The sequence below is a fragment of the Esox lucius genome, chromosome 14 (genome assembly GCF_011004845.1).
Source record: "Esox lucius isolate fEsoLuc1 chromosome 14, fEsoLuc1.pri, whole genome shotgun sequence".
Taxonomy (NCBI): domain Eukaryota; kingdom Metazoa; phylum Chordata; class Actinopteri; order Esociformes; family Esocidae; genus Esox; species Esox lucius.
In genome coordinates, this window is record NC_047582.1 from 4,421,765 (window position 1) to 4,444,833 (window position 23,069).

At 40.3% G+C, this 23,069-nt stretch overlaps 1 protein-coding gene across 2 annotated transcripts in view; it reads right to left on the bottom strand.

Moving 5' to 3' along the window:
• Nucleotides 1-13,809: 13,809 nt before the first annotated feature.
• Nucleotides 13,810-23,069, bottom strand: part of dym (dymeclin) — a 121,565-nt gene continuing 112,305 nt past the window's right edge. For both annotated transcript variants that reach the window (XM_010892799.4, XM_020053452.3), the window contains one exon: nucleotides 13,810-16,525. In XM_010892799.4, coding sequence (XP_010891101.2) covers nucleotides 16,376-16,525 — 150 coding nt within the window. In that variant the 3' untranslated portion in view covers nucleotides 13,810-16,375. The remainder of the gene's footprint in view (nucleotides 16,526-23,069) is intronic.

The following is a 23,069-nucleotide window of genomic DNA, read 5'->3' on the forward strand; positions in this document are numbered from 1 at the left end:
CTGAAAGAGGTTTCCTGGTTATTAAGCTATACTGACTAACTGTTGTCTAGCCTATAGTTTAGGCTATATAGTATATTTCCCTGTTTAAAAAATATTACATTTTATTATTGATGAATTCATTCAGATAGTGGAGTCCAGACGGTCATAAATAATGTCAGAAAAAAACAATTATATTTCTGTGACAATAATACTATGCCAATAATTTATTTATATAAGAGTGTACTATTAAGTAAACTTTATACGTTATGTAGAGGGACACAAAATGTTCCAACTTATAAACAATATAGGCAATAAGGTGTGGGAAAAAGAGATGACCATGCACCTCCCCTCCAGAGAGTCTACAAACCTAAACTTAAAGGAATGATAACATCTGTCCCTTTAAACTCACTCGGTGGCCGGACAGACAGGTCTGTCTCTGACTTGTCTTTGTTCGAGTGCACTGAAGAATGCTGGCCGCTGATGTAGCCTAATTGTGTCCTAGACCAGACAGTCAGTTAGGGAGGGGAGGCGCACGCAGGCAACAGTAGGCGGCTATGTTAATTTGGGTGCCAGTCAGGCCAGGCAGTGAGCGTCGCTGCAGGGCAGTGGGATGGGGTGGATGATGGTAATGATGATGGGATATGTTTGTTCTGTTCGTGACGGGAGGCACAGCCAGTCAATGGCTCAGTCTTATTGTTCCACGGATTCCCCACTGGCGCCGCTCAAGAGCTCAAACGCAACCAACAGCAGCCCGCATTTTTTTTAAGGTAGTCTGGAAGTTATCTGCACCGCAACCAACCGCTGTTCACAGAATATAACGAGTTGGTAGAATCTCTTTGTGTAATGAAGGAGGATTTCCCCAGACTACAGGGGGTATTTTATAAAGTCGTTATTTAGAATTGTTAAAAGGAAATTATGCTCATCTTTGAAGTATTATTCTGCTTGCCTTCTGTTCATACATATTTTCAATTGCATTGTTTATAATATCAATCACAAAAATATTGCCCAAATCCATTGAATGTATCGAAAGTGGTAGGCTTAATATAAAATAATTGTATTTATTTCAGACATAAATTCTCCATAACTTCTAATAATGCAATTAATTTAACAATTGACTTGTTTCAGGTATAAACAATAAAACTAAAAACTTTGGGCCAGCCTTTTTATATGCTGGAGTCAGCAGCAGTGTTTCAACCTGTTCCAGGGCCATTTGACTATACAAAAACTTTACCATATCTTCAAGAAAAGGCCCACTGCAAAAAATAAATGTATACAAAGATGACTTAAATCGAACCATCAGTCACAGAAACGCTCATGCAACCTGGTCTCAGATTGATGACGTAGACTATTTGACGTAACTTTTAGGCAGTAACATTTTGTAAGATATATTACGTCCAGTAAAATAGCATCTCACACAGGCGCGATACCCACTGCTTCACCAGGGAACCTGTAACTAGTGCTGGTGAGTGGTGTTGTCACAACATCCATTTGAAGTGTTTGAAGTGATTTTCTTTGTAATCCTAACCCAAACCATAACCCTAACCTTAACCCCAGTGCTGTGATAGCTAACCTTAACCCAAACCCTAACCTGAACCCCAGAGCTGTGAGACGTAACCTTAAACTTACCTTTTTTGTTTCATAACCGTAGCCCAAACCTTAACCTTAACCCCAGTGCTGTGAGATCTAACCTTAACCCTAACCCCAGGGCTGTGATGCCTAACGTCAACGTAACGTTGACGATAAAATGCTTTTATAACATATACTAGCGACCTTGCTATTGCTGTTACTCATCTGTAATCCCCATGTCTAGTGTGGGTCAATGGGTAAGGCGACTGCCTTGTAATCCAAATGTCGCCAGTTCAAAATACAAGTCTAACATTTTGTCAAAAAAAATCATCTTTCATAGCGTTTGTAAAATATCATACGTTTGTCTGGCGTTCGTATTCTATTTTACGTTTTAATAGCGCTCGTAACATTTGATACGTTGTAATAGCGTTCATTAGATATGTTACGTTTGAATAATTTTGTTCTGGTGGCGCATTGTATTGTAACCTAACGTAACGTCACATATCATACGAAATCAGGTGCCATGGATTTTCGTAGAATAGTCTATGTAGGTTCCTGAGACGAGGTTGGCTCATGCATGGCGCCCGAATGCTCATTGTAACCCAACAACTCCATAGATAAGAGCAATAATGAGGGAACTTCAACTAAATGTTTTTTATTTTCTGATCTCAGAGCAGATACACGCAAAGACACTGCAAGCAAAGGATAACAAAATAAATTCTGTAATTAATTACATTCCCCAGTGAAAACTAACGTAGTCTACAAAAGTTGCATGTTCATGCACATTCGACAGCCAAATTAATTTATGTTTAGTTTATACTAGTAACTAACATCCCCATTTCCTAGATCCAAACGCCACATTGTAATCCTCAAATCAGAAGACCACAAGTTTCTGTGTAGGCTAAATGTTAAGAAATATACTTATTCCATTGACCACCAAAAATTCATTTTACATTAATACAGTAAGCTTTTCTACATGTATTGACCATCAACCAGCTTATCTAAAAGAGAAAGAAACAGAGCAAGGTAAATGGTATATCTGACCCAAGTTAGCAAAGCCAGTCCTGGCCAATCCATTACCCAAAAGTGCAAAGCCAGTTGCCTTACCATTATCCAACACATGAGCTGTCTGTGTGATCTACTGTGATTGTTCTACTGTGAGTAATTTGCTGCAGTCTGCAAACCCAGCATACCTGTCTGCATGAGGTCACAGGCAGAGTGGGTTGAACCTGACCATATAGATCCTATTAAATTACTATTGTTCTAATCACCCTAACACAATACCCAAAGTTGGGCCCTGGTCAAATGTAATGTTTAGTATAGAAACACAGCACCTTTTCAGGTGCAACTTACATTTTTTAGAACAAACAATATACAACCTGGGGTTAATGGATAGATGAGCATGTTTAAACTTCTGAGCCTAAATAAGATGCTACATTAACATGACTTACAGATAGATAGAGATTGGCAGAGTTGCAAAAAGAAATATAATAACATAGAAAGAGAGAAAAACAGCCGGCCCGCAATAAAATATGTTAATTACACCTGCTCCCTCAAGAACTGAGCCCAGCTCACCAAGAAAGGCATTGTAGTTGACCACTACGCTAGTGAATAGTATAGCCTCTTTGCATCATGTTATTTTGACTCATTAACATCACGCCAAGTTTGAATATTTTGTTAGACACCATAATATTGTGTTAAACTGAGTAACGTTTCTTATTCATTTTACCTCCACCACAAATAGCATCTTTGAACTTTATGGCTTTTGCCAGTGGCCGTTTTAACTGCTTATTAGACATTCGTAAATTACATTGATACATTAACTACTGTATCAACATAGGTGAAGATAACAGACTTTTTCATCAAGTGAAAAGGCCAGAGAATCGTGTAGTCAGCGAAGTGTTTTTTTTTATCCTGAACAAATCCTGAGACATAATTAGAAAATCCACCAGAAATAGTCACAATATAGTAAACAATTTCTCATTAATGCAATTATAATTATAATCAACCAATCACATGGCAGTTGCTTCAATGCATTTAGGGGTGTGGTCCTGGTCAAGACAATCTCCTGAACTCCAAACTGAATGTCAGAATGGGAAAGAAAGGTGATTTAAGCAATTTTGAGCGAGGCATGGTTGTTGGTGCCAGACGGGCCGAGTATTTCACAATCTGCTCAGTTACTGGGATTTTCACGCACAACCATTTCTAGGGTTTACAAAGAATGGTGTGAAAAGGGAAAAACATCCAGTATGCGACTGTCCTATGGGCGAAAATGCCTTGTTGATGCTAGAGGTCAGAGGAGAATGGGCCGACAGATTAAAGCTGATAGAAGAGCAACTTTGACTGAAATAACCACTCGTTACAACCGAGGTATGCAGCAAAGCATTTGTGAAGCCACAACACGCACAACCTTGAGGCGGATGGGCTACAACAGCAGAAGACCCCACCGGGTACCACTCATCTCCACTACAAATAGGAAAAAGAGGCTACAATTTGCACAAGCTCACCAAAATTGGACAGTTGAAGATTGGAAGAATGTTGCCTGGTCTGATGAGTCTCGATTTCTGTTGAGACATTCAGATGGTAGAGTCAGAATTTGGCGTAAACAGAATGAGAACATGGATCCATCATGCCTTGTTACCACTGTGCAGGCTGGTGGTGGTGGTGTAATGGTGTGGGGGATGTTTTCTTGGCACACTTTAGGCCCCTTAGTGCCAATTGGGCATTGTTTAAATGCCACGGCCTACCTGAGCATTGTTTCTGACCATGTCAATCCCTTTATGACCACCATGTACCCATCCTCTGATGGCTACTTCCAGCAGGATAATGCACCATGTTACAAAGCTTGAATCATTTCAAATTGGTTTCTTAAACATGACAATGAGTTCACTGTACTGATCTCAACCCAATAGAGCATCTTTGGGATGTGGTGGAACGGGAGCTTTGTGCCCTGGATGTGCATCCCACAAATCTCCATCAACTGCAAGATGCTATCCTATCAATATGGGCCAACATTTCTAAAGAATGCTTTCAGCACCTTGTTGAATCAATGCCACATAGAATTAAGGCAGTTCTGAAGGCGAAAGGGGGTCAAACACAGTATTAGTATGGTGTTCCTAATAATCATTTAGGTGACTGTAAGTAACAATCTAGTCCACAGGTGTCAAACCGGTTCCACGGAGGGCCGAGTGTCTGCAGGTTTTCGCTCTCACCTTGTACCTGATTGATTAATGAGTTCACTAATTGGTTCATTTCTACCCCCACCTGGTTGTTCAGGTCTGACCTGGGAACCAATTTAAAGGAAAACCCAAAGACCTGCAGACACTCGGCCCTCCGTGGAACCGGTTTGACACCCCTGATCTAGTCTGTGAAAAAGAACAGATAAGAATAACATTGGAACAGATATTAAACATAAAATATACAGACAAGATTGTTATCTAACTATAATTATATTAACTTTTATTTTGAAAACGAAAATCTGAGTTAGCACCGCTAGCATATGATCCTTTTAAGGTTCAAGTTTCAAAATTTCAAAAGCTTTGTCATTTGCAATAATAAGTTATGGCAATGAAATGCTTGGTTTTCCTACTCCCGACAGCGCAGTTAAAAGTAAAAAAAAAAAGTAACAGTAATTATAATATATAAATAAGTAGATAACATAACATGAACCATAAATAATAACACCATACAAAAAAACACACATCAATAATAATAACTATACTACTGTACAACTGTAGTGCAATGTAAAAGTGACAGGTCTGCATGATATGATTGGTAAATGAGCATGATATAAAGTGACAGGTGTGCATGGGACTATGGATAGAAGGAGGAGGGGTTCCTGAACTGAGCAGCCTTACGGCCTGAGGAAAGAAGCTGTCCCGTAGCCTGTTAGTTTTGGATTGAATACTCCTGTACCTTCTACCTGACGGCAGCTTGGTAAACAGTCTGTGGCATGGGTTGCTGGGATCTGTAATGATTTGTTTGCTCCTCCTCCTACACCTCTCTGTGTAGAGATCTTGCAGGGATGGCAGGTCAGCCCTTGTGATGCTCTCTGCTGTTTTAATCACCCTCTGAAGTGCTTTACGGTCGAGGGTGGTCCAGCTGCCATACAAGGCGGTGACACAACCGGTCAGGATACTCTCGATAGTGCATCTGTAGAAGTTGGTGAGTATCCTGGCTTCCACGCCAAATCTCCTTAATCGGCGTAGGAAGAAGAGCCGTTTCCTGGCCTCCTTCACCACAACGTTAGAGTGATGTGACCAGGTCAAATCATCACTGATGTTGACCCCAAGGAAACTATGGGTTGTGAACTCTGTCTACTATAGACCCATTTATGTGTATGGGGGTGTGGTCTCCCCGCCGCTGCTTCCTGTGATCCACAATCATCTCCTTCGTTTTTGCTGATATTGACCTGGAGGTTGTTTTCCTGACACCACAAAGTCAGTGACCTTACCTCCTCTCTATAGGCTGACTCGTCATTGTCAGAGATCAGGCCTATGATGGTGGTGTCGTCAGCAAACTTAACGATGGTGTTGATCTTGCAGCTGAAGGAACGGTAATGAAGCCTCGAACGGCCATCACTAATGACTTAGCTGACTTTTTTGTCAAGTGAAAAGACGAGAGAATCGTGAAGCCTGTGAATTGTTTGTCTATCCTGAATAAATCCTAATATCCACAAGAACTTCCTATTACGCAGCTACGTAAAGTTGTAGCCAGCAAAGTTTTTTTCTGTCCTGAACCTCAGGACCTGTTGTTCCGGAGCCCGCGTCTCTAACCACTACGGTATTTAACAAGGGTCAGTCAGTGACGGACTCAGTAAAAGACATTCACTCTTCTAAGCCAGCTCCGCTTTCCGGCAAAAACATCTAGAGGTTAGCATAGAGAAGCTGTTGAGGTTTCAAAGGATTTATGAGAAACTACTGAAATCTGAACTCTTTTAATGGCATTATATGACATTATTGAAAGCTGTAGCAATCTTTTCTGACAAATGCATGCTTAGGGTTGAATTAATGTAACAAGCCATGAATGGATGACACTGAATTTGTAAAAAATGGTAGGGTATGTATTCACCACTTTAAATATTATTATTTTTGCTTCTATTGATAGAGGGGAGAAGTGGGAAATATAGATAATTGAACCGATACTGCAGAGGTAAATGTGCACGAGAGGCAATGGCCTTAGTTCTAAGTTTTAGTAGGATCCCGGTTTAGTCACTTGCAGCAGCAACTCTTCCTGGTGTTCATACAATGTATAGTTTTAGTTTAGTTTTCTGTTTTACAGAACATCAAAAGGCAATTTCAATGCCATGGCAGAACTTCATACACAAACTGAGCAATTTTTCGGTAAATATTGCGATCTCTTGCCAGTAGTTTTGTCTGATGAGATTTTCAGATCCAAAACTCGTAGCTCACTGTTCCGCAAACAATTTTAAGTGTCGATTATGGAGATCGAATTCTATCAAAACATTGTAAACCTGTAAGTAGCAAGTCAAACATATACAGTGAGACACAAACATAGATAATGCAACTATCAAATAAAAATGATTGTCAAGAAATACATGCAAAATCCACAAACAAATGAATTGTTAACCAAAGCAAAGGAAGATTAGCAAATAAATGTAAGACTGTTTTTAATGTTCTAACATGTTTTTGTGAATGCTACAGCATTTGTGAACTGCATTTTACAGATTTGTTAATTGCATTACATTTATGAGTGGACTCACATATTTGTTGCATTTTAGGGATAAGTTCGAAATGGGATCCAAATTAGGAGCTCCTTTTGAAATTTACTTTCAAAATAGCACAGCACATAATTACTTGTATAAGTGTTGGATAGTGAGTATGATTTATGTCTACACATTTTACAGTTTAGCATAAGTTTGGACTTGCTGGATCCCTTATGCAACTGATCTGTAAAATGCAGCTCACAAATATGCAATGCTACCGGAAATAATTGGACACTGCCAAGTTTTATTTTGTTTGTTATTTATACCAAAATATATTCAAGTTTCAGGTAAATAAAGTGCAGTCGCTCAGCTTTAATTTAAAGGTCTTCCCAATCAAATTGGAGGAAGGGTTTAGGAATTACATCTCTTCAATATGTAGCCTGCTCTTTTGCAAGGGACAAAAAGTAATTGTACAATTAATTTTGGTCCCTTTCAGCTGTTTCAAGGATAGGTGTGGGGGATATTCCTTCGTTATTTCTCAATCAATTAAGTAGGTAAAAGGCCTGGAGTTGATTCCAGGTGTGCCATTCATATTTGGAAGCTGTTGCTGTGAACCCACAACATGCGGTCAAAAGAGAATTGAAACAGGTAATCCTTAGGCTACAAAAAATGAAAAATCCATTAGTGATAGGCGGAACATTAGGAGTGGCCAAGTCAACAGTTTGGTATATTCTGAGAAAAAAAAGAACACACTGGCTAGCTATGCAACACATGGGCATGTATGGCATCCAATGGCACTGGGTCACTAGTGTTTATTGATGTGACAGAAGACAGAAGAAGTAGGATACATTCTGAAGTGTATAGGGATATATTGTCTGCTCAGTTTCAGCCAAATTTAGCAAAGTTGATTGGATGACGCTTCACATTGCAGATGGACAATGACACAAAACATACTGCGAAAGCAACCCAGCAGTTTTTCACCTGATCACAACCCAATCGAGCATGAATTACACTTGGTGAAGATAAAACCTAAGGCAAAAAGACCCACAAACAAACAACTAAAGACAGCTGCATTAAAGGCCTGGCAAAGCATTGTAATGGAAGAAACCCAGCGTTTGGAGATGTCCATGCATTCCAGACTTCAAGCAATCATTCATTGCCTGTAAAGAATTCTTGACCAAGTATCAAAAAACTTTTTTGTTTATGAAAATTTTTGTTTGAACATTTTATTTATGAATGTGTTAACTTAACCAATCATATTTGAGCCCCTGAAATAAAAGGACTGTGTATGAAAATGGTGGCAATTCCTAACAGTTTCATACAATATTTTTGTTCAACCCGTTGAATTAAAGCTGAAAGTCTGCACTTCAATTGCATCTCGGTTGGTTCATTTCAAATCCATTGTGGTGGTGTACAGAGACAAAATTATTAACTTTGTGTCAGTGTCCAAATATTTCTAGCAGCAACTCAGAAATAAGTAAGGCCACTCACAAATGTAATCTAAGTCACAAATCTGTAAAATGCCGGTGACATGCTGTAACATTAACAAAAACATGATTCAACATAAAAAACGGTCTTACACTTATTTGCTAATTATCCTTTGTTTTTGTTAACAATTCATCATTTGTTTTTAGATTTTGACATATGTTAGTGAAACTATAGCAAGCAAGCAAGTTTATTTATATAGCACAATACATACATAGGAAACAATTCAGTGTGCTTTACAAAGAAAAATATTAAAATACAGTAGCAAAAAAACAAATACTCAAATTAAAACATCAAAACATCATCTTAATAAATAAAACAGAATAAGAAAGCTGTAATGCTTAGCAGAGCAGTTAAGTTCAAGCACTCAGTCATAAGTGCGTCAAAAGAGAAGTGTTTTTAACCTGGATTTAAAAATGTATACATTTGGGGCATTTCTGGTAATTTATGGTAATTTATTCCAGTTGTGTGCAGCGTAACTGCTAAATGCTGCTTGGCCATCTTTAGTTTTGACTCTACTAGCTGACCTGTGTTCATGGATCTAAACGCTCTGCTTGGTTTATATTCTTTAAACATATCAGAAGTGTATTCGGGGGCCTAAACCATTCAGTGATTTATAAACTAAAAGAGTTAAGTTAAGAGGCCATTACAATAGTCAACCCTACTAGAGATAAAAGCATGGATGAGCTTCTCTCTGTCTTTTTGGTATTCCAAGCCCTTATTTCTGGCTATATCTTTATGACGATTGAATGCTGTTTTGGTGACCGCTTTGATATGACTGTTAAATGGGAGGTCTGACCTCACATTTAACAACTTGCAAATCGCTCAATCTCTGGTGAGCTGCCGCTGAGCCGAACCTAGTGTGCACACTGCCTGCTTGGGCAGGGTGTATCCTCCTAGTCTATGCCAGTGACAAACAGTATAGGGGAAACATCTGTCTCTGCAAATATTAATAAGTGTTTAGTATTTGCCTGACCCTACTACTAAAAATGTATTACGACAATGCCAAGTGAATGACTTGTCAATGTTAAAATATCAATTTATTTAGTTTTACGTTATGCAGGCATCACTCACCTGTGATCCCAACAATCTCTGAAACCTTCCATGCATCAATGTTTTAGAATGATATCTCTGTATGAAGCCAGAGAAGCATTATAAATAATGAGGAAATCAGACACCGCAAATATACGTTTCTCTCTTGGCAATATTTTTAGTTAGCGAGTGAGTTTTTAGCTAGCAAGTAGAAACAAGAAGGGACTTAAGATGCAGAGAACATCTGCCATGCCAGTAGTCGCTGAACTCTGTCACTGCCCGCTCACTGGAAATTAATATAAAGTTGAAAATTTCTCAACTCTCAACTGTCACTGTCGTTGTGAGATTTTGTCTCCGAGAGTAGCTCCGCCCGCTGTTTCTGTGATTTGCTGACTATTTTTGGAAACGAATGAGAGAGTGCCTCTTTGTAGCTCTAGCGAGCGGACGGTATGCACACAAGGTAAGTCTATCGGAACACAAAATTACGCACTTGGTTCCTGGTTTTTAGGGCCTGAGAATCCAGCTCTTTACTGATACTAGTTTTTATTTTTGTTGCCCATCACAGTCTCTGTTTTATCTTGGATTAATTGTAGAAAATCTTGATTCCTCCAGGTCTTTATGCGCTTCATACAGTGTCACAGTGAGTCTGTTGAGTTGTTGTCATACGGTTTGAGAACCATATATCTGAGTGTCATCGGCATAGCTATGGTGGTTAATGTTGTTCTGTAGAATTTAACCATGAGGTAGAATAAAGAGATTGAACAGAAGCGGTCCGAGAACTGATCCCTGGGGAACTCCGCATGTCATAGCCACCCTATCAGATTCATGATTACCAATGGTGACAAAGTAACTCCGGCTATCTAGATAAGAACTAAACCCATCAAGGACTGTCCCGGTGAGTCCTACCCAATTTTCCAGCCTATTTAGAAGTGTTCTATGATCTACAGTGTCAAATGCTGCACTGATATCTAATAGAACCAGAACTGTTATTTTATCGGAATCAGTATTCAGCCGTATATCATTTAAAACATTTATGAGGGCAGTTTCAGTAATATGGTGAGGTCGGAAGACTGACTGAAATGTGTCTAAGAGACCGCTTGAGGTCACAAAATTGCTGAGTTTATTGAGGACAACCTTATCAATGATCTTGGCTATAAAAGGGAGATTTGATACAGGTCTATAGTTGTTCAATATAGATGCATCCAGTGTTCTCTTTTTTAATAGGGGCTTAATGGCAGCTGTTTTTAGAGACGTTGGGAAAATGCCAAGTCTGATGGCATAAAAAAAAAAAAAGTCTGATGGCAGTGTGTCGAGGCAACATGTGGAAGCTTTAAGATGTCGAACTGTTTCTTCTAGGGATTTTTGATCAGTTGTATTAAATTGTGACATAATAACCAAGTTATGTCTTGGTGGTCGTATTGATGGTACAGTGTCAGTTAGACTATACGCATATATTTCCTGACAGTGACTTTTATCTGACAGTTGCATTATCTATTTGTTACTCACTTACTACTTACAAGTTTGCAAATGCAAATCCCAATTCTTTGACCACGGTTCTTATTTCCTGTAATGGTATGTTTTATGATTAGATAGGCAAACTATAGCAAACAAATGGTTCTGCCTTGCTATTTCACAACTTTGCATAGACATTGCGGTCTACTACTGGCATCACCATTATAACAAGTTACATTCTGAGGATGTGTAGACTGACTTGAAAAATGTGATTGTGATTTTGGTATCCTCTGATTTGTATTGATATACCTCCAGTTGAGGCACTAACCTTTGTAATTGTAATAGGGATTCCCTGGTAAAGAAATACTATAACATTCCGGTGATCAATGGTTCCATCTCGCTACCTAACCCTAACCTTAAGTGCACAGAAATTTCCTTGGATCGTAAACTGTCAAGTTGGCACTGATAATTGCCCTATGACAAGCTGTCAGTGAGTGAGAAGGAAAATTGTATTTTGTTTTCACCTGGGGGTGAGGAGGAGCAGCTTTCTAGCTCTTTAGTGTTCACACCAACATGAATGAATAAATATCTTTCATACTATACTGTTTAAGTAGACAGGGGCTTCTGACATTTTAAGGCAGCTTAGTTGGTTGACAGTAGTGCTGATGCTGACCACATTGCTTTTATCATGTGCAAAGTTTGGGGATTATTGCTCAACTAAAGTATTACAACAGAGAACTGATTGTCTCACACAACCTTGAACGACAGTGTGATTGAAGACATTTTCCCGAAAGTTATTGCTTGGAAGTTTGTCTTAAAAATTGAATCTTATATTTTTGCTTTCTTCAAACCATTCATGTGTTGAGAATTTTTTTGCATACAACATATGGTTATCAGGACTTCCAGTTAATTACTTTCTTTTAATCCTAAACCCTAAATGACTGGAGTAGAAGGCAGAATTATGATACATTTCCCAAATTTGAACGTTTTCTAGAGATCATGGTTGGATAAAACCTTGGATTTCCTGCTTATTCTCCCTTCCACAAAAAGCAGTCAAATAATTCTAGCATACATTCTTGTCTAGGTAGATCACCTACCGGTGTGACCTGAAGATGACCATTAGGCCTACATTGTTTTTTCAAAAAGAAATCTTTCATTTATAACAGCACATGATCTTTATTTTCATGAGAATGTAATTCAAAGTCAGCAAAAAAAAAAAAAGACCTCTGGCAAAAGGATATGCAGGATATCAAGAATTTATGCAGTTCATATTTTAATTCAGCACATATGCTGGGTGCTGAATTTTCCAAAATTCAGATTAATTTGAAAACAATATATTTTTTGTTTGTGTAATTTCTATCACCTGTGGTAATTGGCTTACAAGTTGATAATAGCCATTCAAACAGTTGGGCAAAGAGAGAACAAACACAGAACACTGCTCCAATAACCTGTGTTTAAAAAGCTCAAGGGGTCTAAAACATTTGCTCCATAACTTCACCGTTTGCCAGTCCAACAACCTCCCTCAATTCCCTTCTCACAACAACACTCATCTATCATGACAATGAAGTGTGGTTTCACTCAGAAGTTGCAATCAATATAACAAATTGGAAAAATGTCCCTGAAAGGGCAAAACCTCTCAAATGAATACAACCCAGGTTGAGGTTCCTATTGCCTCAACAACAGTACATCTCCCAGAAACCCTGGCCCATTCATGTTCCAGTGCCTGACTCATCATGCTTATGTCCCAAATGGAACTCAATGGGGAAAGAAACGACTATTCCCTATATAATGCGCTACATTTTTGACTGGGCCCCATTGTGTACTATGTAGGGAATAAGGTGACATTTGGGAAACCCGTGTCAATTGAAGACCACTGTAAGGTGACCCCAGTACAGGAAAGAATAAGATGAGCGTAGCTAGCGCAGCACCTACTCAACACCCTAGCCATCTGGCACCCATGGTGCAGATACATGATCTTTATTGGAGAAAGATTGCTACAGCAGGAAAAATAACCTGTAGACCCTGTACAAATACAAAATTATAATGTGGATTACAATGGACTATTTTTGTAAATATCAATAAGTTTCTCATAGGGCAAGTGTTGGTTTTTAAACTGTGAGTTGCAAACTTTTTTAAACCTCAAATGCACTTGACGTTTAACATTTCCGGCAACTTGGGGGAAAAAAACAAATGGCTTACGTCAGGTGGGTCAGGAGATTTGCGTAATGATGAGAGCTCACCAGCGGTATACTTTCTGTAACAGGAGGAGGAGCATCTAACTAAAAGTAATTAGTTCGGTGTTGGGAGTCATCTAATGGGCCATTCATTACATTAAATTACATCAATTATAGTTTTTCAGAAATGAAAATATAATTCAGCCATGTAAAATCAATATAAAAGAGGAAACAGTGGGAAATTCCCTTCAACTGTGTTGTCATGAACACAGGATGACACTGGATTGTTAACCCCACTTACCAGACTGGCTTCAGGCTTCAATTTGCCTCCTGGTGGAAATAAGTTAGTACCTCTCAGCTGTCATTGTATTAAACTAATATGAAGACAAATGTACTCTGGGTCCGTAGCTACCAAACAACCATTATTTTTAAGACATGAAAAACAGAAATCTAGGATATCTTACAAGTGTTTTTTATTTGTGTCAATTTACATAGGAAGTAAAGACAGCCTTTACATTTGAAGTAGAGTGGAAGTAACATTGTAAAATAATCTCAAATGTAGAAGCAAGTCAGCTATTACTCGAGTGAAGTAAGATTCCAGAATTGACTTGCATGCAAACAACAAGAGTTCAGCTTAAACCATTCTTTTTCAGTTGAAAACAGATGTGAAACCAACCCCAAATAGTGTTCTTTCAAGAGTATTTCTCAAACACTTCATTTACCCTTAGAAAAGACTTATTACTGGATGCACGGAAAGAGGACCTCTGAGTGAATCCCAATAATGTTTTATCTTCTCCCAAAGTGCCCACTTGTTCACCCATTCCCCTCAAGGGTTTTTGGGGTTTATTTGAAGGGAACGACAGAAACTCCATCAAATCAATGGCTTCCCCTGGCTAATGGTTTTCAAGGTGTGGTAAGTAGTGAATGTGTGCACACTTCAAAGAGACAAAGAAATAGTTGTTGGAAGCAACTCCATTTGCATGTGTTGTTGTGTAACAGCGGTATTTATTTAAAACAGTAGATCCTTGTTGTAACACGTCTGCACGTACGCACACACGCGAACAACATGCACATTCTTTATTATGGATGTCATGTCGATTCATACAGGAATATATATTCACAGTATTTCTCAGTGTAGTTTATGCAGAATTATGAATAATCAGTGACTATAGCGTTCAGAAACAAGCACTACTTAAAAACCTGAGCCCAGGAGCCATATAAGGAAAATGGTGTCGCTTTTCATTAGACAAAACATTTGGGATGAGCAACAAACATGCGTTTGTGTTTGTCTATAAAATAATTTACATGCGTTCCCTGATCTGTACAATGTTGGGGTGACATCACACATGGTCCCCCGTTTCCTATAGTGCACCTTTCATGACGAGGGCCCATAAGAGTCTGGTCAAAAGGTAGAGCACTACGTAGGGCACCAGCTAGAACATACCGTTGAATCAAAGGCTAAATAAACATATCCACCCTAGCCTATACTATAATGCCAATAATCACTTTTCTATGGATAATTATGCTTCCTAAAGTGAACATAGAATTTGCCAAAGTTTCTGCTGCTATTGTCTTATACTGATGTTGTATTTATACCGGTAAGAAAAAACTTCTTATTTTGTTCACAAGGCTATTATTTTTGTTGCTGCTGTTGCAATCGTTTATGTTTTGTTGGGGGCAAACTATAAAATCTGAACATGAAAATAAATTAATAAAAAACAAATAAATCCCATAAAACAAATTAATTAGCAATCAATAATTAACACAAAATATTGGGTCAACAGACAGAAAAACGAGTATAGTAGAACACAACTGATGAAAAACAAGGACCACTGTTTAAACAACTGACATTTATTAACTTCTGATCAGCTAATGCTGCAAAGCTTGAGGAAAATTGCAAAAGCCACAGCTCCCATAATCTGTTTGGCATCTAATCTCGTCCACCAACAGGCTCTTTATTGAGCCATCCTGTCCCACATCACCTCACGAGGGAACTATGGCTGGATGGGACAAAACAGCTGGTAGTTTTTAATTGGCTGTTCTCTCAGGCCATCAAAAACTCTAAGAACCACTGCATTGTGGACAGAGTTTGGAAACACTTAAGAGCATGTCCTTAAATTTAAATACGATGTCTATATGCTCAGGTCAGAAACAATTGGGACTCCCCCAAAAAATATGGTCATTTATGAATTTTTTACTCCCATACAACTGTCAGAGGCTTGCTTTCTCCAGTCTTGATTTAAACCATGCCCCTTTCCACTTTCACTCAGAAGCACAATGTTATGAGGCTCTACAGCAGTGGTACTCAAATCTTATCAGGGGACCCACGAGATATTCCATGTATTCAAAAGCTAGCACACCAAAATAGACTTATCTAATAACTAATAAGCCATTGACTAGTTGATTCATGTCAGTTGGCATTAAAACAATGTACTGACACCCCCACCTTTCCTGAATAGATTTTTTATGTTTGCCTAATTTGAAAAAATAACTAAATATGAAGCGCTAAACCAAAATAATCTAGGGCAAAACCAGAAATACTTTTGATGACCAAAACTGTACCAAAAACAGAAATGGTAACGTGGTCCAGCGGCGAGTACTTTGTTCCTTGGTTGGGGTGTGGTTGTGAAGCGTGTGGGAGCTATCCTGGTTGTACCGGACAGAGTCCTGTGCTCGCCATCAAGACACTGGTGCGAAAAGACACAGCTACACTATGCGGAAGCACAGGAGACAAATCCCATATGAACTGACAGGAGCTGAAAGAAACATGGGTACAACCAATGTCCTCTTGTCTAACATCCCATAGTAACCCACGGATCTGTCTGTGAGGGTAGAGGCACTTCCAATAGCAGCCCACACACATAGATAAAAATAAATGCGCACAGACGCAAATATACATACACTCACACATGGCCGAATCCTAAGTTCCACTTTATCTCCCATGTACACAAATAAGGGATTTCATTTTCGGAAAGTGGAAGTTAGGACTGGCCCCCAATAGACAGAGGTAAACCCCCACCATTCAGCCAGAGTCCATGCTGAACAGTTCTATGCCAGTGGGGCTCCAGTGAAGGCCTACTCCAGAATTGAAGACCAGTGACCACACGTAGGGGATGAAGAAGTCCTCTGGCTGATCCTCCTCCACATACTTAAACTTCAGCTCCGGAAACTTCTGGAAAGAGAAAAAAACGACAAACCAGAAGAAATTTGGTATATAAAGGGGGTAGGCGAAACATACTGTATCGCTGACTGATTGGGTTAAACCCTGGATGCTGACTGTCTGAAAGCCTTAACATAAGACAGTATGATAAAACAACTTCAAACTGGTTTATAAAAGCAAATTAGTCATATCAGGCGTTTGTGTTATATTGAAATATATATCATAGGTAAAGGCTGTATAAAGTGAATAAAGTAATCTCCTAACAAGGACACATGTCAAGGTCTGGGTAGATTAGATGGTAAGCAAACAATCAGTTCTCGTAGTCAACATGTTGGATGCAGGAGAAATGGACAGGAGTCAAAACCTGAACAACTTTGACAAGGGCCTGATTGTTATGGCCAGACGACTGGTTCAGAGCATCTCTGTAACAGCAAAGGCTTGTGGGGTGCTCAAAGTCAGCAGTGGTACCTACCGACAGTGGTCCGAGGAGGGACAAAACCACAAACCGGCGACAAGGTATTGGGTGCCTAAGGCTCATCGATGGACAAAGACAACGAAAGCTATCAAATCTGGTCCAAACCATCAGGTCAACTGTAGCACAAGTCATGGAAAATTTGAAAATGGCTACGGGAGGAATGTGTCACAACACACAATGCACCACACTCTGCTGCGTATGGGGCTGTGTAGCTGCAGACAGATGACCCCTGCGCACCGTAGAAAGCACCTACAATGGGCATGCACGCACCATAACAGGACCTTGAAACAGTAGAAGGTCGCCTGGTCCGATGAGTCCTGTTTGTGGACGTTCATGTACGTGTGTGCCATTTACTTGGGGAAGTGATGGCACCAGGATGCACTGTGAAAATACAACAAGCCGGTGGAGGGGGTAAGAAACCCTGGGTCCTGGCGTTCATGAGGACATACATCTCACAAGTGCCTCCTACATAAATATTGTTGCAGACCAGGTAAACCCCTTCATACCAAATCCCCCAGATCTCAATCCGATTGAGCATCTGTGAGATGCACTGGATGAAAATTCTGATCCACAGCGACTCCACCTTCACGACTTTAAGGACCTGCTGCTAATGTATTGGTGCCAGATATCTCAGGACACCTTCAGTGGTTTTGTAGAGTCCATGCCTCGGCAGATCAGTGCTGTTTTAGTGGCACAGAGGACCAACAGCATATTAGGCAGGTGGTCATAATATTCATCAGTGTATGTACGTAAAAATTATACTTGCTGTGGTCAGTTTCAGGAAGCATTAAGAGTTTCACGGTAGCAAAAGTTTAAAATGTTTCATCCTACAAAGGTCACTTTTTATTTTCCATTTGATTTTCCTGGCTGTTACTATGGTTTAGACACAGCCTGAGACTACTATAGGATTGGACCCTGTGATGATCTCTTTGTGACATAGAAGCCTGTCCCTGGCTGCGGACAGCATTGGGTATAGTCACAGACCCCCATACACCACCCCCCAGACACAAACTATCCATAAAACAGACACAAAATGTTTCCTTTGTGTATGCTGTTCTGTGTTAGTTCTGTTGGTCAACACACAGGTTAGCTTAGCATTCCACCATTAAATAATATATTCCTTCATGTGAATTGTTTAAATCTATGTAGAGGCAGGTGGTCACAATTGGCTCTAACAAATAGTTTGAATTATTGTCTTTTTAGTTTCTTGCTTGTGTTCTTGGAAGCCCACTACAACAGTGGGCCATCTTGATAGTGCCCGTTTCAATCCCTGTGGATTCGTTGGCCTTCTCTGGATCATACCATGTCAGTAGGGATGGTATTAGGAAAGAGTTTGGTAATTATGAAAAAGTTATTTGTGACATGTAAGTCTATAAACCTCCAGATCTAGTCTACCTGACCCTGCTTCTTCTTTTTATTTGCGGTGTTTTCCTGCTGTGTTGATTTCTTTTGGGGGATGGGTGAAAATACATTTTCTTTTTTGTAATTCCTGCTAACTGTGCTGTGTAATTTTAATAAAAACACGGGAAAAAAATTATAATAGAAGTGCATGGTTACTGATTGCATTGGTTATAACATGTGGCCTAGAAATGTGTTGGTCTTTGTAGAGAAAGAGAGGAATTCCCCATGCAAAGTGATCTTTGCTATACCAAGTAGACATTATTAAAATTATGGAATATTGTATTTTATAGACTGATATTTATAGTGTTTAGAAGTGGTCTCTTAAAATAACTTAACGTAATAGCTGGCCAACTAACAACGTGGGTCAGTCTAGCTGACTTGCTAGTATTAATCAGAAATCACCTAGAGAGAACATCAGCCAGTTGGTGCGTCAAACCAACCAGATAAAACCCATCTGCTCCTGTCTGGTAGCTGAGGTACTTACAGGTACATTGGGTAACAGGAGTCACTCTCAAAAGAAGACCACTGACCTTTAAACAGGACTTGTTAACATTTGATCGACTCACCAATTATCCAACCCGGGAACACAGGACATCCTAAACGACAGAGAGACAATTTGAGACTCAGAGGAAGTGATGTGGCTGGAGTGTGAACCTGCCAGAACCGTTGGCCATCAGGCACAGTGATGTCGAACCAACACCTCAGGTGAGACGGGCTGCTCGTTACAGGCGACCTGAAGGGTCACTGGGGTTAAAAGAGATTAGCTCTTAAATCACCAGAGGGCTCTGGCCGTTTTCAACAGCCTGGCCTCTTCTTACTTGGCTACACACGACAAAGCCTGCTCATGCCCCTCAGCAGCTATAAACCCTTCAGACCAATCAGCTGATTTTTCAGTTACACCTGTAACCTATTTTTATTGCTATCCTCTAATCAAAAAGTGATATAGGTCTGGGACACTAGATGGGTGCAATTCATCATCAGGTGGAATCAGAAAGCAGTTGCACACCTTCTAATTCACAATCTCTTCTCTACAACCGACAAGAGCCCAGCCACCATTCATTTATAAATTTTACATTTTATTGACAGAAAAGAGACAGCGGGAAAGACATGAGAGCGTGTTACAATCGCAGTAGGCTGGAATCAAACCAATCTATTTTAATAAACCTTGCTTAACCACGTTAGTCGACTGAGAACCAATACTAATTGCTCCTTTTTAAATACCACCTGGCCAAAGGCTCCTAACTGGACGAACAACATAAAGAAATAAATACCAATGAGAAACCATGCAACATACAATAGACAAATCACACTTAATACAGGAGAATGAATATAAAATGCGGCAGTGGTACATGCGCGCCTAGGGACAGCGGCCCTGCCTCTTTTGACCGATGACCCTGGCGCCCTCGCAAGCCCACCTGAGATGGCAGCAGGCAGGCCTGTGATAACCATCATCAATAATACACCACTGGCTCATTTCATGTTACCTGAACGCCCTAATCACTCATTCTTTTTCTCCTTTATGCTGCTGCCGGGAATGGGCTCGGCCCATTCACTGACTCCATTGTGTCCACTCAACCCGGTTGCATTGGGGATGGGCGGTATTGGTCGGCAGCCCGGGCCTAGCATATGGGCTACTGGTCCTGTGTGTCCACATGATACTCAGAGGTTTTGTCTGGCTGGCCGACACCAGAGACAACAAAGCGTTCAAAACAGCAAGCTAGCTAAGAAGTGAGGTCAGCCCCCTTAGCCTGCCTGGCCGGCGGTCAATGCAGTTCTGATAGAACTTTAGCCAGGACGCTGAAGGCATGTGTTAAACACTAAAAACCCCATATTACAAATGATATTATTACAACGAACAAGCTTCAGACTTATCAGGTGAAACACACCACAGAGCCCAATCCGGCCACTTCTGCATTGGCCCCAGTGTTTCCTGGGAAGCAGACACATATACACAGACGCACAGGCTGGGCCAGGATTGACTCATGGTTGGCCTGGCTCCAGCTCACTAGCAGGCTACATACTTGACCAGGGCTCATGCCAGTGGGTCAGACCAGACCAGGGGGTGAATCCCAAACGAGTCCCTTATTTCCAATGGGCCCAGGTCAAAAGTCATGCACTAGACAGGGAATAGAATGTCTCCTCAGACATGAACGAGACAACCCCCCCAGCCCTCGGCTCACCCCAGAACGCAGCTAACTGGTTGAATACGCCTCTGTTCCCTCCGTAGCCCGTTACAAGGCTTTAAAAGGTTAAGGCTTTTCAGCCCGTCGGGCAGACGGCGTGGAATGTGGATAGGAGAGGAAACTAGCAAAATAATGTGCGGGAGCGGCACCTTCTCTGTCTTGGCCGTTTGTTCTGTGATCAGTACATTTGGGCCGACGTTCTGCTGTGTTCTCAGGTGCCCTGGGCTCGGCTACTGCCCTGCCAGCAGGCCTCTGGGAGACCAGGGCATGGAGCGTTCTACAGCCGACAAGCTAGATGACTCTCAGCAACCCACGGGGTGAGAGCACTACACAGGGAACAGGGTGGTGTTTAGGAAGCCAGGCAGACAGAGCCTCTGGAATGTGTTGTTTGGGCCAGCACTGCCTCGTTCTGTAGTGATAAGCTACAGACAGTTTGGCTCCTTGGGGGAGGACGGGAGGGGTAGTGAGAGGAGAGGACAGGGGAGAGAGGAGAGTTACAATACAGGGCTGGCTGAGTTGGTATTGAAACAGGGAGTGGGGGGCTGCACAGTGGAGCGAAGGAGAAGAGAGAGTGGTATGTTTACTTAGAATTTCAGATTTTGTTGTCATTTTCATTTACCGTAGTGCTTGAGAATTTGTGAACCCTTTTCTATATTTCTGCATGAATATGACCTAAAACATCAAATGTACACATTTAAACAAATGAGACAAAAATATGATACCCTTGTGCAGCAATAACGGCAACTAAACATTTTCTGTAACTGTTGATCAGTCCTGCACATCGGCTTGGAGGAATTTTGCCCAGTCCTCTGTACAGAACAGCTACAATTCTGGGATGTTAGTGGGTTTCCTCACATGAACGGCTCGCTTCAGGTCCTTCCACACCATTTCGATCAGATTATGGTCAGGACTTTGACTTGGCCAAAAAACATTCTTCTTTTACCATTCTTTGGTAGAACAACTTGTGTGCTAAGGGTTGTTGTCTTGCAGCATGAACCACGTTCTCTTGAGATACAGATCACGGACAGATGTCCTGACATTTTCCTTTAGAATTTGCTGGTATAATTCAGAATTCATTGTTCCGCCAATTATGTCAATCGTTCCTGGACCTGATGCAGCAAAACAGGCCCAAACCATGACACTACCACCATCATATCGCGCAGACGGAATTAGTTTCTTGTGCTGGAATGCAGTGTTTTCCTTTCGCCAAACATAATGCTTCTCATTTAAACCAAGTAGTTCTATTTTGGTCTCATCTGTCCACAAAACATTTTTCCAATGGTATACAATTGGACTGACTGTGGATTGGTGGAGTCCTAACTCTTTAGGGATGATTTTGTAACCTTTTCCAACCTGATGAACATCAACAATTCTTGCTGAGATTCTCAGAAATCTCCTTTGTTCGTACCACGGTACACTTCCACAAATGTGTTGTAAAGATCAGACTGATACATTCCTGTTCCTTAAATAAATCAGGGGACCCACTCACACCAGATTGTCATTCAATTGATTGTAAAAACCTGGCTTTTATTTCACCTACAAAGTAACTGCTTATACTAAAGGTTCACATACTTTTGCAACTCACAGAAATGCAATATTGGATAATAAATAAATGACCAAGACAAAATATTTTTGTCTCATTTGATTAATTGGGTTCTCTTTATCTACATTTAGGACTTGTGTGAAAATCTGTTGAGGCTTTAGGTCACATTTATGCAGAAATTTAGAAAATTCGAAAGGGTTCAAACTTTCAAGCACCACTGTTGTTGATTCATAATTACTTTTATTTTCATGCTCTGGCAATGTACACACATTTTTCAATGGGTGAAAGTCCACCGTATCCAAAATGTCTACCTGTGTCTAGTTCTATGGTCCTCTTCTGAGATAACACAAATGAACCAAACCAGATATGCTCTATCAAACTAGTGAATAGATATTCAACATATTCAGGTGATACAAGGGAAAAACTGGACAAAGACAGTTAAGGCTAATGATTAAGTCCTTACAAGCTGACCATGTTCTCATACATCCTGTATCCTATCAATACGTGTAGAATAAGAGACTGACTAGATGGTCCTATTATTGTAGAAACGGTCAAAGGAACTTCGAATTAATAAAAATCTAACATCTAAATATGCATTTAGCTGCCGCCGAATGTACCTACCCCAAGCCACAGACTCAACGTTGATGAAACCAGAACTCATCGTTTTGATAACCAGACAGTCGGAGAAGACTGACGATCTGTTAGCTAGCCAGTTGAAACATAATTAAGGCTTCTCGAAGCCTTTCCAATTTCCCGGTGCTTGACTGGGTCATCTTAATTTAACATATAGCTGGGCACATCCCCCTATAAAGTGTTTCAAGAGAGCATTTAAAGACTTATTGATAATTCAACAAAGAATTAATCATTAGCTCATGGATTTTCTTTTGGAAGGTGAGGCTGTGTCCTAATAATCACCATATAGAGCATGGAACGCACTACTTTAGAGCCCACCCC